Below are 15,376 nucleotides of genomic sequence, written 5' to 3'. Positions count from 1 at the left end.
AGGTTTATCTTATCCTATCACATTTGTATTATCTTTTACACAAACCCAAAACAAATAATTGGGGGGGGGAATTGCCTTTGAGTTATTCTTGACTGCTGTCAACCACCTTGACAAGTCCTGCAGTTTTCTTGGCAAAGTTTGTTTTGGGAAGTGATTTGCCTTTATCTGTTTTCTAGGACTGAGAGGGAGCGCCAAGTCCAAGGTCATCTAGCTGGCTTCATGTCTAAGCTGGACTAGAACTCAACCACTACACCAAACTGATTCTTCAAAATCATAAACATAAATTCAGTCCTCTGAAAACTTTATCCTTTACCTGTTGTTTTTGAAGGCGCCTGAGAAGGTGTAAGCATTCCTTCAGTAAAATCAGTGTTTTCAGGTGACAAATCTGGGCCAATCTCTTCTGGAGTTTTCGTATGAAAAGAATGAGCAAAATCTGAATTGCTGGAGATGGTAGTATTGGCAACAGCGGATGTTTGTGTGTCACTTTCAAAACTGCTGACATCCCTTGCAGTTCGTAGTGTACTACCTTCGTCTCTTTTTGATAGACTTGAAATAGATACACCATCTCTCTGAAAAGTGGGAATTTTCTCTTTATAAGAACTGCTTCTCAAGTGGCTATCGTCTGCATCTGAAAAACAACAGTAAATATTTATATACACCACCTGCCAGCATGAAGAATGAATGAAGACCATGTTTTATAACCTATTGGTAAAAATTAATTTCAAATATCTTTAGCCTGAAAAATACATTTTAAACATTATTATGACAAGTAAATGAATATATATGTTTGTTGTAAGGTTTTAGACCATCTTTTCATTAGATAAATAGAAAGTCAATAAATGAATTCAGGTCTTGTTATGTTTATTTCATAATATGCAAATTATTAATTTTGGGAAAAAAGTTTTTTCCCCATGAATCACTTTCTCAATAACTGTAAATTTTTCTTGTCCTGAAGGACAATATGCTGTAGTGTACGAGTTCAGATTATTGGGCTATATCTAACATTATGAAAATTAATTTCAGTCCATCAGCAGAACTGGATGCCTCTGGTAACTTATTGTGTGAGTTCCTAACTTTCTAGAAGAAATTTGTGAATTGTGGTATAGTGATGAAGGAGGAGAGAGGATCTGATCCACTGATTTCAGACAATGGACATATTTATATGCAACTTTTTACCTCAGAAATTTATTTTAATTGTTGTGTGGAGCAGATTAGCACATTAAACATACACAGACCATATGAAATGTAATGATGAGACATGTCCTATTTCCATACATATTTGCAAGCACTCAGAACATTATTAACATTTTAATTCAATTTATCCTATGTTCAGTCTCATATTCAAATACCCCTAATATTTTTACTAATTTTATACCAAGATTAAATGATTAGATATAAGTATCTTAAAATGTTTTAAGATTACTGTATCAGTTCAAACCAGTTCTAAAGAGAAAACTGTCAAGAAGATTAATAGTATCATTCATTTAGCCCTAATTTCACCTGAGTACACTTTGACATTAAAAAATCAGTTTAGACTTTCTTTGGAATTATATTTTATTCATAAAGCAGGTATAATAAGAAACCATCAGCAATTGTTCCATGACAAAGAAAGGAGAAGAATCTAAATTATAGTGAAATTCCATCCAGTTAAAATAGAATATAAAATAAGTACATTCCAATGCTAGAATGTCAGGAAAAACAGCATGATCCATTGAATGACAAGTGTGCTTGATCCTAATTTTCTACAACAGATGGAGTTAAATCTAGCTGTGGATCATGCTAGAGATCTCTAGTCTCCGAGGTATTTGATTTCCCTGATTCCTATAACTCACAGCAGTTTCCAGTCCTATGATTCTATGATTCCTCACAAGAACTGGATTCAGTGAAGTATAGGATATGGTACACAGAAGATACATTACAGCATAATAGAAGGAAAATGGCAATCATTTAGATCTCCCAATCTGAATTAAAATTATTTCTGATACAATGAAATCTATTTGGGATATATATTTTCTCTACATCTCTTCTAATTATTTATCTTCAGGTCTATGGTAGACAGACAGACAGAGATACCGTATATGTATGGGTGTCTCTGTTTATGCAAGAGTCATTTGAAAGTCAGACTGATGGACTATTGGACTACTGCAGTGCAGTTTATATGGAGCTGCCTTTGAACAGCATCTGGAAGCTGCAGCTGGTACAGAATGTAGTGCTGCAAGCAGTCATGTATTCCTCACCATCAGAATGTATTACACCTCTCTTCTGTGAACTGTATTGGGTGCCAGTTTGCTTCCAGGTTCAACTGGTTGTATGATATGTAAGATTTTGAATGCACTTTCCTGCATCTTTGTTTATATTCATAGCTATTTGTTTTTAATGGTTTTAATTGTTTTGCCGAACTATATGTGCCACCTAGAGTCACAAATGTGAAATGGGTGGCTACAAAAAATCAATCAATAAATAAAAATCAATTCAAGAGGCTGGGAGTTACCTTTAAATTCCTTCATAGCATGAGGCCAGGTTATTTAAGGGACTGTCTCTTTCCGAAGATGTCTACCCATTCCATTTGGGCTGTTAGGAGAGGACTGCTCTGGATCCTCTTTGTTAAGGAATGCCATCTGTTAATGATGGTCATTTTAATTTTTTTTTTTAACCTCAGCTACTAATTTACATGTATGTTTTTTATTACTGTTATATTCTTTATGGTGTTTTTAACTCTTGTTGGCTGCTCGGAGTAATGAATTTAAGATGGGTGGCCAAATAAATTGAAATTGCAAATAATAATAATAATACAAAACCAGCATACTTTTAATAAACTTCACCTTCAAATGTCTTAGCAGTTTGTTTTTCCATTTACCCATCCCAATCCTTTTTTCTCGTTTAAAGTTTAATCGTGACATTTTGCTTTTATCTTGATACCAGACAAGGTTCTGAAATTCAGGGGAAAAAAATTCTTTACCTGTTGCTTGTGAGGAATCCCAAGGATATGTACTTTCTGCTTCTATGGTGAACCCAGGTGATAAATCTTTTTGTCTGGTTTGAACTGAACTCAACACAGAAGAATAATCAGTAAGAGCTGAACTGCTGGGTATTTCACTCTGAGAAGCTGTGAATATTGACTCTGGATAGTAAGAATTACTGGTGTGCCCTAGAGTCTGTATTATCCTCTTCCCACTCCTGTCAGATCTGTTCTTTGTGTAAAAGGTGGAAGCAATGCTCTCCATTTCTGAGCTGCTCAGTGGCTGACTATTTTGTTCTGAAATGCAACAATAGAAAATTAATCCATTCAGTTGCAAAGAACCCAAGCAAGTTTTTATTTACTTTTTGGAAAGCCCACAATAGTACTACTCATTAAAATCCACATAAAGAAACAATTTAAGATCTTAAAGGTAGTTATGTGATATGTAACAAAACCAAAAAGGAATAGAATACCTGCTCATACAAATATTACCTGTTCAGTGCTTCATCTTACTGCCAAGCTCTTGTAAGTTCTTTGGTATGCTCTATCTCTAATGCACTGGGTCTGGTAAATATATCTAAATTGTGTGCTTTCATGGAAATGCAATATGCCATTTTATGATTGGTGGAAGTGAGATTTCCACCATAGTTTAAAGAGTGGCTATCAGAATGATCACATTTATCTTTTTCAAATGTATTGTAAGATTGCATGGTTGCCAAACTGGAGAACAACAGAATAGTTTAGGAAATCTATTAATATTTTTAAAAATACGTATTAAAAAATAGAACAAGGTTCTAATCTGAAAATAATTACTGTTGGGTATGGTAAATTAGGGCCAATTGTTTTGATCTTATTTCACTATACCAACAGTACGAGAATTAAAACTTTACATTTACATTATACAGTCTCTTTTTTTTTTCCAGAATAATCAATGTTACAGAAGAATTTGACAAGGTAAAAACATGTATCTTTTAAACCAATTTAAGATTAAAAACTTATTTCATGATTTACCTATAATCATATTTATTGAGGAGAACTAGTGAATGGATAATTTTATTACAAACAACTATCAATATTATTAGTATAGTACTCTGATCTATTACAGGTGAAATGTTTTTCTCTAACCTTTTAAACAGGACTTGGTTTTCCTACTGTTAATTATTACAGTTTTTATCCACAGTTTTTCAGAAATTTCCCCAATAATCAGTGCCATCTCTTCCTAATTAAAACTTGTAACAGGAAATCTAATGTATGCATTAGTATTATCTTTAATGCTTTACAGGATAATAATTCAGTCTGTCCCAGTGCTTTAAACTTTGTCATACATATTATTCTGGACTAGAGACAATTTAAAACTAGATTTTATTGTCCCATTAAAGAAGATGCAATTATTTCATTCATCTTCATCTCCTAGTGACTTCAGTTTATTGCCTCTTTCTAAATAAACTGCTTGTTCTTTTATCTTGTTTTCTTGTTTAATAGCCACCCCAAATATTTTCATTTTATCTTTACCCAGATAGCCTTAGCAATGCCTGAAGAAACAAGAGGATTTTCCTTATTTACCTGTAGGAGCCTGGGAAAATGTAAATGCTTCTTTAGTGACGACAAAATCCCTGCGCAACAAATCCATTTGTTCAGTTTTTTCTTGTCTGGATGAAAGCCTTGAAGAACTGGAAGTGTTAGCGGTGGTGAATGCTTGTGTTACATTCTTGGACTTCTCTTCATCTCTGACTAATACTCTTGAAACAGTCACACTGTCCAAGTGAGAACTGGGTATTTTGCTCTCTGTGTTTGATCTGCTGTTCATCTGTTTAGTGCCTTCCACGGCTGAAATATATCAATGAAAAGATGAGATGAATCCTCTACAGGCTGAATTAACATAATGCTTTTCCCCTAATGGATATTCATATATATTTAGTGGAAAATATTACTTCTGTTGGGAATAGGTGTTTTATTGTTATAAAAAAGATCAACGAGAATTTAGATGTAAAATTTATAATGATGACATTTAAATTTTCCTCTACATAAGCTTTTCAGAATCAATTGATTATTGGAGCAGCATATAAACCTATGAAAAATATATAAACAAATAGATGAGGAATTAAATATACATAAAGAAACCAATCCTATTCTATGTTCAGATATTGTCACAACTTACCAAAATATTTATTTGTATTTAAATCTCTTGGAGTTTTTTTTTTTCTTTTCACATCCAATGTGAAAATATATATGTCTTTTCAAGAAAAGTTATTCCAGATTTTAATGCATCATTTAATGTTTGGAGATTTTGTTTGTGTTTATTATCTGATATAGTCAATTTTTATCATATATAAGACCAACTCAATTTATCTCTGATGAATATTAGCTTGTGATATCTAATCTGTCCTTAATTCCTTAAATTAAAGTGGGGGAAGAAAATTTCTTCTATTTCTGATAATATTATCAGAAATAATATTAGAATTTAAAATTAGCTAAGGTGAGATTCAAGATATATTATATAGATAGCACATAGGTCTGGTTTACTTACCGTGCTAACCCAGTTGCTTATTCATTTGTTGAATAAGCCATGTTGGGTTCAACAATACCCATAAAGCATCGTTTAGTAAATCACATCAGCTGAGTTTATTCAAATCAATACAGGTAGTCCTCGACTTACAACAGTTCATTTAGTGACCATTCAAAGTTACAACAGCACTGACAAAAGTGACTTTTGATCGTTTTTCAGTTATGACCATTGCAGCATCTCCATGGTCACATGCTTGGCAACTGACTCATATTTATGACAGTTGCATTGTCCCGGGGTCATGTGATCACCTTTTGCAACTTTCTTGCAAACAAAGTCAATGGGGAAGCCAGCTTCACTTAACAACCATGTTACTAATTCAACAACTGCAGTGATTCACTTAACAATTGTGGCAAGAAAGGTCGTAAAATGGGCCCAAACTCACTTAACAAACGTCTCACTTAGCAAAAGAAATTTTGGACTCAATTGTGATCATAAATTGAGGACTACCTGTAAGGTCAAGCTAAAATTGAAATCCAGTAAACCACTTTATGACTGTAATTTATTTATTTATTTATTTATTTATTTATTTATTTATTTATTAAATTTTTATACCGCCCCCTCTCCCGAAGGACTCGGGGCGGTGAACAGCCAAAATTAAAAACACACAATACAAATATTAAAATACATTAAAACAAAATTAAATTATCTTAGGCTTCTCCAATTTAAAACCCCGTTACCCATAAAATTCACCAATTAAAAATTTTTTTTTTAACCCAGCCCGGCTTGCTGAAATAAAAAAGTCTTCAGGGCCCGGCGGAAGGTCCGGAGGTCCGGGATTAGTCGTATCCCTGGGGGCAGCTCATTCCAGAGGGCGGGTGCCCCCACAGAGAAGGCTCTTCCCCGGGGGGTCGCCAGCCGACATTGCCTGACAGACGGCACCCTGAGGAGACCCTCTCTGTGGGAGCGTGTTGGCCGGTGGGAGGTTATCGGAGGCAGAAGGTGGTCTCGTAAATAACTGGGTCCTAAGCCATGGAGCGCTTTGAAGATGAGAACCAACACCTTGAAGCGCACTCGGAAGACCACTGGAAGCCAATGCAGCTCGCGCAGGAGAGGTGTCACGTGGGAGCGCCATGCCGCCCCCATAAGTACCCGCGCGGCCGCATTCTGCACCAGTTGGAGCCTCCGAGTGCTCCTCAAAGGGAGCCCCATGTAGAGAGCATTACAGTAGTCAAGGCGGGAAGTAACGAGGGCATGAGTGACCGTGCATAGGGAGTCCCGATCCAGAAAGGGGCGCAACTGGCGTATCAGGCGAACCTGATAGAAAGCCCCCCTGGCCACGGCCGTCAAATGCTCTTCTAAGGACAGCCGTGCGTCCAGGAGGACACCCAAGTTACGCGCCCTCTCCGTGGGGGCCAATGTCTCGCCCCCAATAGTCAGCGATGGCACCAGCTGACTATATTGGGACGCCGGCAGCCACAGCCACTCAGTCTTGGAGGGATTGAGTCGGAGCCTGTTCCTCCCCATCCAGACCCGCACCGCCTCCAGGCACCGGGACATCACTTCAAGGGCATCGTTGGGGTGGTCTGGGGTGGAGATGTACAGCTGGGTGTCATCAGCGTACAGAATTAAACTACAGAACATAGAATTCAGTATTGTGATGTGGTGTTGGCCATTACCGTAATATGGATACCTTTAAAAGAGTAGTGAGAATTCAGGGCCAGTCAATCTATTGATGGCTCCCCATTATGAATGCTAAGTATTACCTCTGGTATAAGTCTTGGGATGCCTGTCTATCTCAGTTGCTTGAGAACATGTACAGAAAGGTTTTTTGCACTTCTCTCTAGTATGTGGGCTTTCCATAGACATCTGATTGGTCACTGAGAAAGGATGAGAATACAGAATGCATGACACCTCTTGCATTTCATACACTTTTGATGGTACCATTTCCCACAACCTGGATCCTGGTTATTTTATTCAACATAGTGTAGTATAGATCTTCCATATCTTCTGTAAACATCCAGAAGCCACTAAATGATGGTAATGAGGTCTAGAAAATGCTAACTCTTTGTTGAATACTAGCAGCTCTCTGTACTTCAACATACAGCTAAAATCTTAAATCATTTTTAATATCCATTTTAATGAAAAAGTTCTTTTTCTGCAAAGGTATTCATATCCATAGCTTCTCAAATATTTCATGTGAATTTTGTTCTAAAGTTTGAAGCTTGTTAATTTCAACAAATTGTTTTTCAATAGATTATATTATAAACAATTAATTTAACACTTATTGTAAAGGATATATTCAACTCGACCAAAGATTAGAAATATATTCCAAGGATTAGAAAAGTAAATATCTCTTTAAGATTGAAAAGAAAATACGTAAGCCATGGGGACCTGCTAGTAACTATTCATTTTAGTCTTAATTGCATGGAAAATAAAAACCATAATTAAATTAAAGAAAATTGTTTTTTAAATTGTTTTGGACATCTGCTACATATTTCATATAATAATGTTGAGAAGGAAACATCAGCAACTGCTTGCATGAAGTTCAGTTGTACCAGGTCTTTGCAGAGATTTCTTACATTTTTAAAATGTGTTGTTTTACAACAATGTTCTAGATTTGTTCATTATTTAGACTCTGGACTTCATCAAGAGAAAGGGTGCCATACAAACAAAACAGATTATCCTAATTATGAACATAATCATCATTCCTTTTACTTCAATTTTATTTTGGAATGCAGTTCTTATCATTTCTCAGTATTACCTTTCCTGCATTAAGATAAAGCCAATGTTGGACATATCTAATTTTCTTAAGTGATTTCACCTATTATTAATATGATTTATTTGAATCCAATAAGATAAAAGGAAGAAAAGAGCCTTGGTGGCGCAGCAGACTAAAGCACTGTTAAGTAACACCAGCTGCCTGCAATTACTACAAGTTCAAATCTCACCAGGCTCAAGGTTGACTCAGCCTTCCATCCTTTCGAGGTAGGTAAAATGAGGACCCAGTTTGTTGGGGCAATAAGATGACTTTGTATAAAAAAGAACACCGCTGGGAAGGGGGGCGAAAGCTATACTAAGCAGGTATATACAAAAGTATGAAGGCTATTGCTTAACGCATTGTAAGCCGCCCTGAGTCTCCGGAAAAGGGCAGCATATAAATCGAACCAATAAATAAAATAAATAATTTTGGTAGCCAAATAATCTTTAGTGCTGACATCACTCAATAAAGAAACAACCCTCTGCAACACTTTTACCCTTCCCCAGTGTTTGAAATGAAGATTTAATTAAAACAGTCATATATAAATTTTTCTGCTTTTTTTCCAAAATAACTTGTTTCCCTAGGGATAACTTATTTTTCCTTTTCTCTTTCCTTTTTTTCCCCCTATTCATCTAGAACATCTGGCTTTATCTCGATATGAATAAAAGATTCAGAAATCTTGATCAAATGCGAGATCCTTCTCCTTTACCTGTAGTTGTTGAAGGTGACTGAGAATGTCTATCTGTTGCTTTAGTTTCATCAGTCTCTTGTGTTGACAGATCCATTTGTTGGGAATCTGCAGGCACTATCACGTAAGAAGCATCACTGGGGTCTGAAGGGGCAGACATTTCAAGGATAGAGATTGTGGATACAGAACGTGGATTTTGAGAACTTCTGCTCTCTCTGACAGTTCGTAGTATCTTCTCCCCATTGGTGGGCATTTCAAGATTAGAGATTGTGGACACAGAATGTGGATTCTGAGAACCTCTGCTGTCTCTGAGAGTCCGTAGTATCTTCTTCCCATTGGTGTACATTTCAGGGTAAGAGACTGAAGATGTAGAATGTGGACCTTGAGAATTGCTGCTCATTCTGACAGTTCGTAGTATCTTCTCCCCACTGGTGGATATTTTAAGGTTTGAGACCGCAGATGTAGAATGTGGATCTTGAGAATGGTTGATGTCTCTGAGAGTTCGTAGTATCTTCCTCCCATTGGTGGACATTTCAAGGTTTGAGATAGCAGATGTGGAATGTGGACCTTGAGAACTGCTGATGTCTCCATGAGTTCGTAGTATCTTTCCCCCATTGGTGGACATTTCAAGGTTTGAGACAGCAGATGTGGAATGTGGACCTTGAGAACTGCTGATGTCTCCATGAGTTCGTAGTATCTTTCCCCCATTGGTGGACATTTCAAGGTTTGAGACAGCAGATGTGGAATGTGGACCTTGAGAACTGCTGATGTCTCTGAGAGTTCGTAGTATCTTTCCCCCATTGGTGGACATTTCAAGGTTTGAGACAGCAGATGTGGAATGTGGACCTTGAGAACTGCTGATGTCTCCATGAGTTTTTAGTATTTTTCCCCCATTCGTGGACATTTCAAGGTTTGAGACAGCAGATGTGGAATGTGGACCTTGAGAACTGCTGATGTCTCCATGAGTTCGTAGTATCTTCCCCCCATTGGTGGACATTTCAAGGTTAGAGAGTGCAGATGTAGAATGTGAACGTTGAGAGCTGAAGTCTCTTATAGTTTGAAATATGTTCTCCTCACTTCTGTTGGATCTGCTCAGAATTGTCGTATACTCCATATCAGAACTGGAAATTCTTTTTTCTGTGTTGGAGTTTCTGCTTAACTGATGAGTATCTTTCATAAATGAAACATAGCAAAAAGAAATTAGATATGCGCCCTACATATTGGGCAGAATCTCTCAAAGTGTATTCATATATAATATATTTCTGCAAATATAATAGAAGGCTAGTTAATCAGGCAGAATAAAATCCACAGTCTGCTTCACACATCATATTTGTTATGGCGCAGTGTGATATGTAACATCACCCTAAGAATAAAATCATACTAGTTTTTCTTTCTACATGTTAGGGTAATGCTCAGTTAGCTTGCCTGGAACGATTCCAAGATGTCACTCAATGGCCCAAATGCCCAACCCAAATCTTCAAATTTCAAATGATTTCAATGATCTCTAAATTAATCAATATGCATAATATTTTCTTTCATGAGGGCTGCAGACATCCAGCCAGCATTCTAGTGTTGGGGGGAGGGGGGAGGTGGCACCATATTGCAGACTCCAGGATGACTTTTTATATTACTCGCTTTTCTTCTTTTAAATGCAGAAATTGAAATATCCAACAAATCAACTTAAAGAAAGTCGGTAGAAATTAATACACCCAGAGCAACATACCTTCAGATTAGCTCTGCCCCACATGTCAGGTTTGTGCCAAGCAGTGCTGGCAAAAACATTCTCATGCAGTGAACAAAGCTGGCATTGTTATTATAACTTTATTCATTTTAAATTGTAAAGTCGAGTCAGTGCAAGACTAATATGTTCTGCATTGTCTTAATGATCTCATTTAATGGGATGCCATACTCTAGCGGAAATCATTTGCTTGTTTGTGGACTTCATGTATGTCAAAAGAAACTATTTCTCTGAACTCAGCAAGCTGCGCACTCAGACTTTTACAGTGAAGGTTGCCAAGCTACAATTCTAAAAATGCGAGAGAAATGGATTTGAATTATTTGACAACTCTGTGGAGTAACTGCAAGCAGAAAAACCTTCAAAATACTTTGTCGAAGGCCTCTTCGAGTCCTGACAGAATTTCTCTCACACAAACAGTGGAAAACAGATGAAAGAAAAAGCAACTATTCCATAGAAAAGAGCAGCTGTAGAAAAACAAATTTAAAAAGATGCGATGCTTGCCAAACTGTGTTATTTGGCAGACTTATTCCTGATAATTTCATGCTCCATTTTGAAAAGAATAAAAGAGACAGCAAGGAAAGCTAAGGAAATGGAGCAGGTCTGAGGTACAGTATATATATATATATATAGCTGCTATTATTATTATTATTATTATTATTATTATTATTATTATTATTATTATTATTATTATTATTATTCCCAGTGAAGGTTTCCAGAACTAGGGCCTTACACCCTAAATCAACAAAACGAAAGGCAAAACAGTAACCTATCCACATATGAAAAAAGATAATCGGTTCTGCACTATAAATGTATTTCATTTTGACATCTAGATAGAGAAAATTTAATATTTTCCACCAATTATTGAGACAAAGATTGGGATTTTGTTTACCTGATAATTATAGATTTTCCCCAGTTTAATTTACTCAATTTATATTCCATCCTACCCAGTCCATTTTATATCAATTGAAGTTCAGGAGGACTGTCTTAAAAGAAGTAGGCCTGCATCAAGAAGATTGTAGCAAACTAATTTTGATCTAAACCAGACATGGGTAAGTATGACCATAATTGACCAACCCAGGATTGATGGCAACTGGCACTGTAGAGGCAATGGTGAAAAGTGTTTCACACCACAAACTGCAATTTGGAAATATGCAATATGGCAAATTAAGGAGCACTTTAGATTGTGGGTTTACTTTTGAAGAGGAAATGCAGAACCATCTAGCACATACTGAATGTCTGATTGCCTACTGAACCACAACTCATTTGTCTTGTCCAGATTTATTGTCACCCCTTTCACTTTCATTCAATCCATTACAGGTAGTCCTTGACTTACAACAGTCCATTTAGTGACCAAAGTTACAACGGCACCGAAAAAAGTGACTTTTGACCGTTTTTCACAGTTACGACGTTTGTAGCATCACCATGATCATGTGATCAAAATTCAGATGTTTGACAACTGTTTCATATTCATGATGGTCGCAATGTCCTGGGATCATGTGATCCCCTTTTGCGACCATCTGACAAGCAAAGTCAATGGGGACGCCAGATTCACTTAACAATCAGGTTACTAACTTATCAACTGCAATGATTCCCCTAACAACTGTGGCAAGAAAGGTTGTAAAATGGGCAAAACTCACTTAACAAATGTCTCCCTTAACAAAAGAAATGTTAGGCTTAATTGTGGTCGTAACTTGTACCAAATTAGAGCTACGTTCTAGAGCAGAATTTTGACAAGTACCCAGCCCTATTCTTTGTAGTCTTTTTTTTAACCATTCTGTCAATTATAGGTGGTACCATTATTTTAAGCCAGATAACTCAAAGAAACATTCATATGAATTCCAGAAAAATAGTTAAGAAAAGTGGGGGGGGAATGAAAAATCCTGCCCCAAAATAGATGCCACACTTCTATCCATTTGCACCCATATTGCTATTCTTGCAATCCAAGATTGCCATGAAATATAAAATGTGAACTCAAGGCCACCAAAAGTTTGCCCACTCTGCTGTATTAGCATCACCTGCTTTTTCTGACAGTAAGGAATAGAAAATATGGAAAGATACATACTAGTTTGTGGAGAAGTATAAGACCGAGTAAGCACAATCCTAGTTAAAGAATCAGGCTGTTTGGCATTTGATGTCCTACTTTGGGGTATTGGAAATGTTACATGAGATGACCGTTGGATCTGACCAGAAGACGTAGCAAGTTCTTTTTGAGTAGCTGGCCGTTTTCCAGTGAAATTCTCTCTAAGAAAGTGGGAAGTCCTTTCTGAACTCTGACTGAATGTTGCTGAACTGCCCATGTCTGGAATATGGAAATTGGAGGTTGTGCTGTCTTCATCCCAGGTATTAGCTGTATGGTAGTTACTACCAATGGCTGAAATAAAAAACAGGGCTGTTTCATTATGTCACTCTTCCTTGGTTTATGATTTAAATTTCTAGAGCTGGCCACTTATCAGTTATTCTCAGTGGCTAACAATGAAGTTTTTTTCCCCCTACTTTTTGTGTGCCACCCAGAGTCCACTGGAATTTGATGGCCAATAAATTTAAATAAATAAATAATAATTTTGAAATGATGCATGAATGCATTGAAATCTGTAATAAAAGACAGTTATACCAAGGAAAGAAAATCTCTTAAATGTAAATATAATAGCAGTATAGTAGCAGTATACAAAGTTTTCTATTTTTCTGTTTTTTTTTTTTAATGAAAAGCATTAAATGGAAAAACATTAATAAACTTTAACCCTGGGTAAACTGAAACATGTTTCAGGAGGGGATGGAGAGAAACAGACTATTTTTATTCCAATATTTTTCTCATTAAAAGGTGCATCAAATGTATAAAATGTCTTTCTATTGTTTGAGTAGGAGATTATAAGCAAATCAAAAAAATGAATGCAAGGGATAGTGTTACCTAATTCTCTGCTTCTCACCATCACGTCTCAACTCATAAATGAAGCCTCTATCTTATGATTATGTCATCAAAATCAGTTTTCTGTATGAAGCAACATTTTTAAGGGTTTTTTACCCAGGAATATGCCTAGAGCAAGGGTATCCAACCTTGACAACTTTAAAATTTGTGGACTTCAATTCCCAGAATTGATGGCTGGCTAAAGAATTCTGGGAGTTGAAGTTCACAAGTCTTAAAAGTTGCCACATTTGGCGACCCCTGGCCTAGAGTATAAAACTAAACACAAGTATACAAAAATGGATATCTGGTCTGTTCCTTCCCATTTGGGATTCAGGAGAACATTTAAGTCCTGCTTATTATGTTAAATGCAAGGAGGGGGACGTGCTGTAAATGGATATTTGAATTTGGTACACACATGTTTTTGATTTATTTATTTATATTTTCTATTTGATTTATTTTGTGGGTGGTCTTTATTTTGGGGGGGATTCTGATAATTCGCTACCATGTACCCATAGCATACAAATAAATAAATAATTTTGTGACCTGCTATGCTTAATAAGTAGCCATTTTATCTTTTTAACAGTGTGTCCAATTATGGTATTCATTTTATGAAAATATCCACAAACACATTTTGGAAACTCCCATCTTCCCTATAAAGGTTGCTTAATCATATAATACATTATATTGTTTCAGTGTCTTCCCCCCATTTTAGGTCAACAGTTCAGACACTGATGATGAAACTCACCTGAATATTTTTTCTCCAAAACTGGAGAATTTGCTGTCTTGGGCGTCACTGATTCAGATTCAGCAATACCTGCCATATTTCGTGAGGCACTTGCTCGCTTGGTTTGTATCATTTGAGATAACTGTGGTGTCACATTCACAGATCTGATTATTTTGGTGTAAGATGTGGTGCTTCCTGTTGCAGCTACAGATGCTGAAGCTAAGTTGGTCCACAACGTCCTTAATTTATCATTTCCAGATGTACTGGCTGCATCTAGACTCCGTATATGGGAAGTGGAAATCTTTGCTTCAGTGTTTGGACTATATACATCCTTTTGTCTGGTCATAACGGCTAAAGATGAAATGAAGAAAAAGAGAACAGAAACAAGGCTGAGGTAAAATTTAACGACTCTAAGCAAGTCTATATTTATTGATGGACAGACATTTGCATTTGAATCCTAATATATGACTGCGCCAAAGGAAATTTGGCAGAAAAACCTAGATGGAAATCTATCAAGGATGGATGGAAACTAATCAAGGAAAGAAGCAACCTGGAATTAAGGAGAAACTTCCTAACAATGAGGACAATTAACCAGTGGAACAGCTTGCCTTTGGAAGTTGTGGGTGCTTCATCACGGGAGGATTTTAAGAAAAGACTGGACAGTCACTTGCCTGAAATGTTATAGGTCTCCTGCTTAAGCAGGAGGTTGGACTACAAGATCTCTAAGGTATCTTCCAGCTCTATTCCGATTGATATAAGTTTGGGTATATGCCTATGTATATAGGACTAAGTATGGATATATGCTCATGAATGGTAAAAAGTAAGATCCATGTTAGTCATATGCATGTTGGTGGTATAGGATCTACTAAGGCCCATCTTATGCCTTCCCTGCCTTAGCCCTTTGAGTGTGAAGTTCAGTCTACAAAAGTTTCCCACTCATGGAAACAGTTTCTGAAGCTCCCTTGGGTAGCAGACTGATATTCGTGGACTTTCTTGGACTTTCTTTACCTGGTTCTGCTCCTGTCACTATGATCTCCTAAATCTTGACTTTGATTATGCTCGAGCGCCTTCTTATTACCCTGTTTTTCTCCATGTTCTGGT

At 36.6% G+C, this 15,376-nt stretch overlaps 1 protein-coding gene across 1 annotated transcript in view; it reads right to left on the bottom strand.

The window, feature by feature from the left end:
• Window positions 1-15,376, bottom strand: part of LOC139310293 (uncharacterized) — an 89,184-nt gene that overhangs the window by 33,309 nt on the left and 40,499 nt on the right. The window contains exons 2-9 of the mRNA XM_070934456.1: window positions 14,297-14,626; window positions 12,712-13,020; window positions 9,262-10,081; window positions 8,933-9,168; window positions 7,229-7,342; window positions 4,523-4,786; window positions 2,960-3,256; window positions 314-628 (exon numbers count right to left, since the gene is read on the bottom strand). Of these exons, the coding sequence (XP_070790557.1) occupies window positions 314-628; window positions 2,960-3,256; window positions 4,523-4,786; window positions 7,229-7,342; window positions 8,933-9,168; window positions 9,262-10,081; window positions 12,712-13,020; window positions 14,297-14,626 (2,685 nt within the window). The remainder of the gene's footprint in view (window positions 1-313; window positions 629-2,959; window positions 3,257-4,522; window positions 4,787-7,228; window positions 7,343-8,932; window positions 9,169-9,261; window positions 10,082-12,711; window positions 13,021-14,296; window positions 14,627-15,376) is intronic.

This window comes from Pituophis catenifer, unplaced genomic scaffold, assembly GCF_029215685.1.
Source record: "Pituophis catenifer annectens isolate HBS135680 unplaced genomic scaffold, rPitCat1.0.hap2 SCAF_1, whole genome shotgun sequence".
Lineage (NCBI taxonomy): Eukaryota > Metazoa > Chordata > Lepidosauria > Squamata > Colubridae > Pituophis > Pituophis catenifer.
This window is presented reverse-complemented; position numbering and strand designations above follow the sequence as displayed.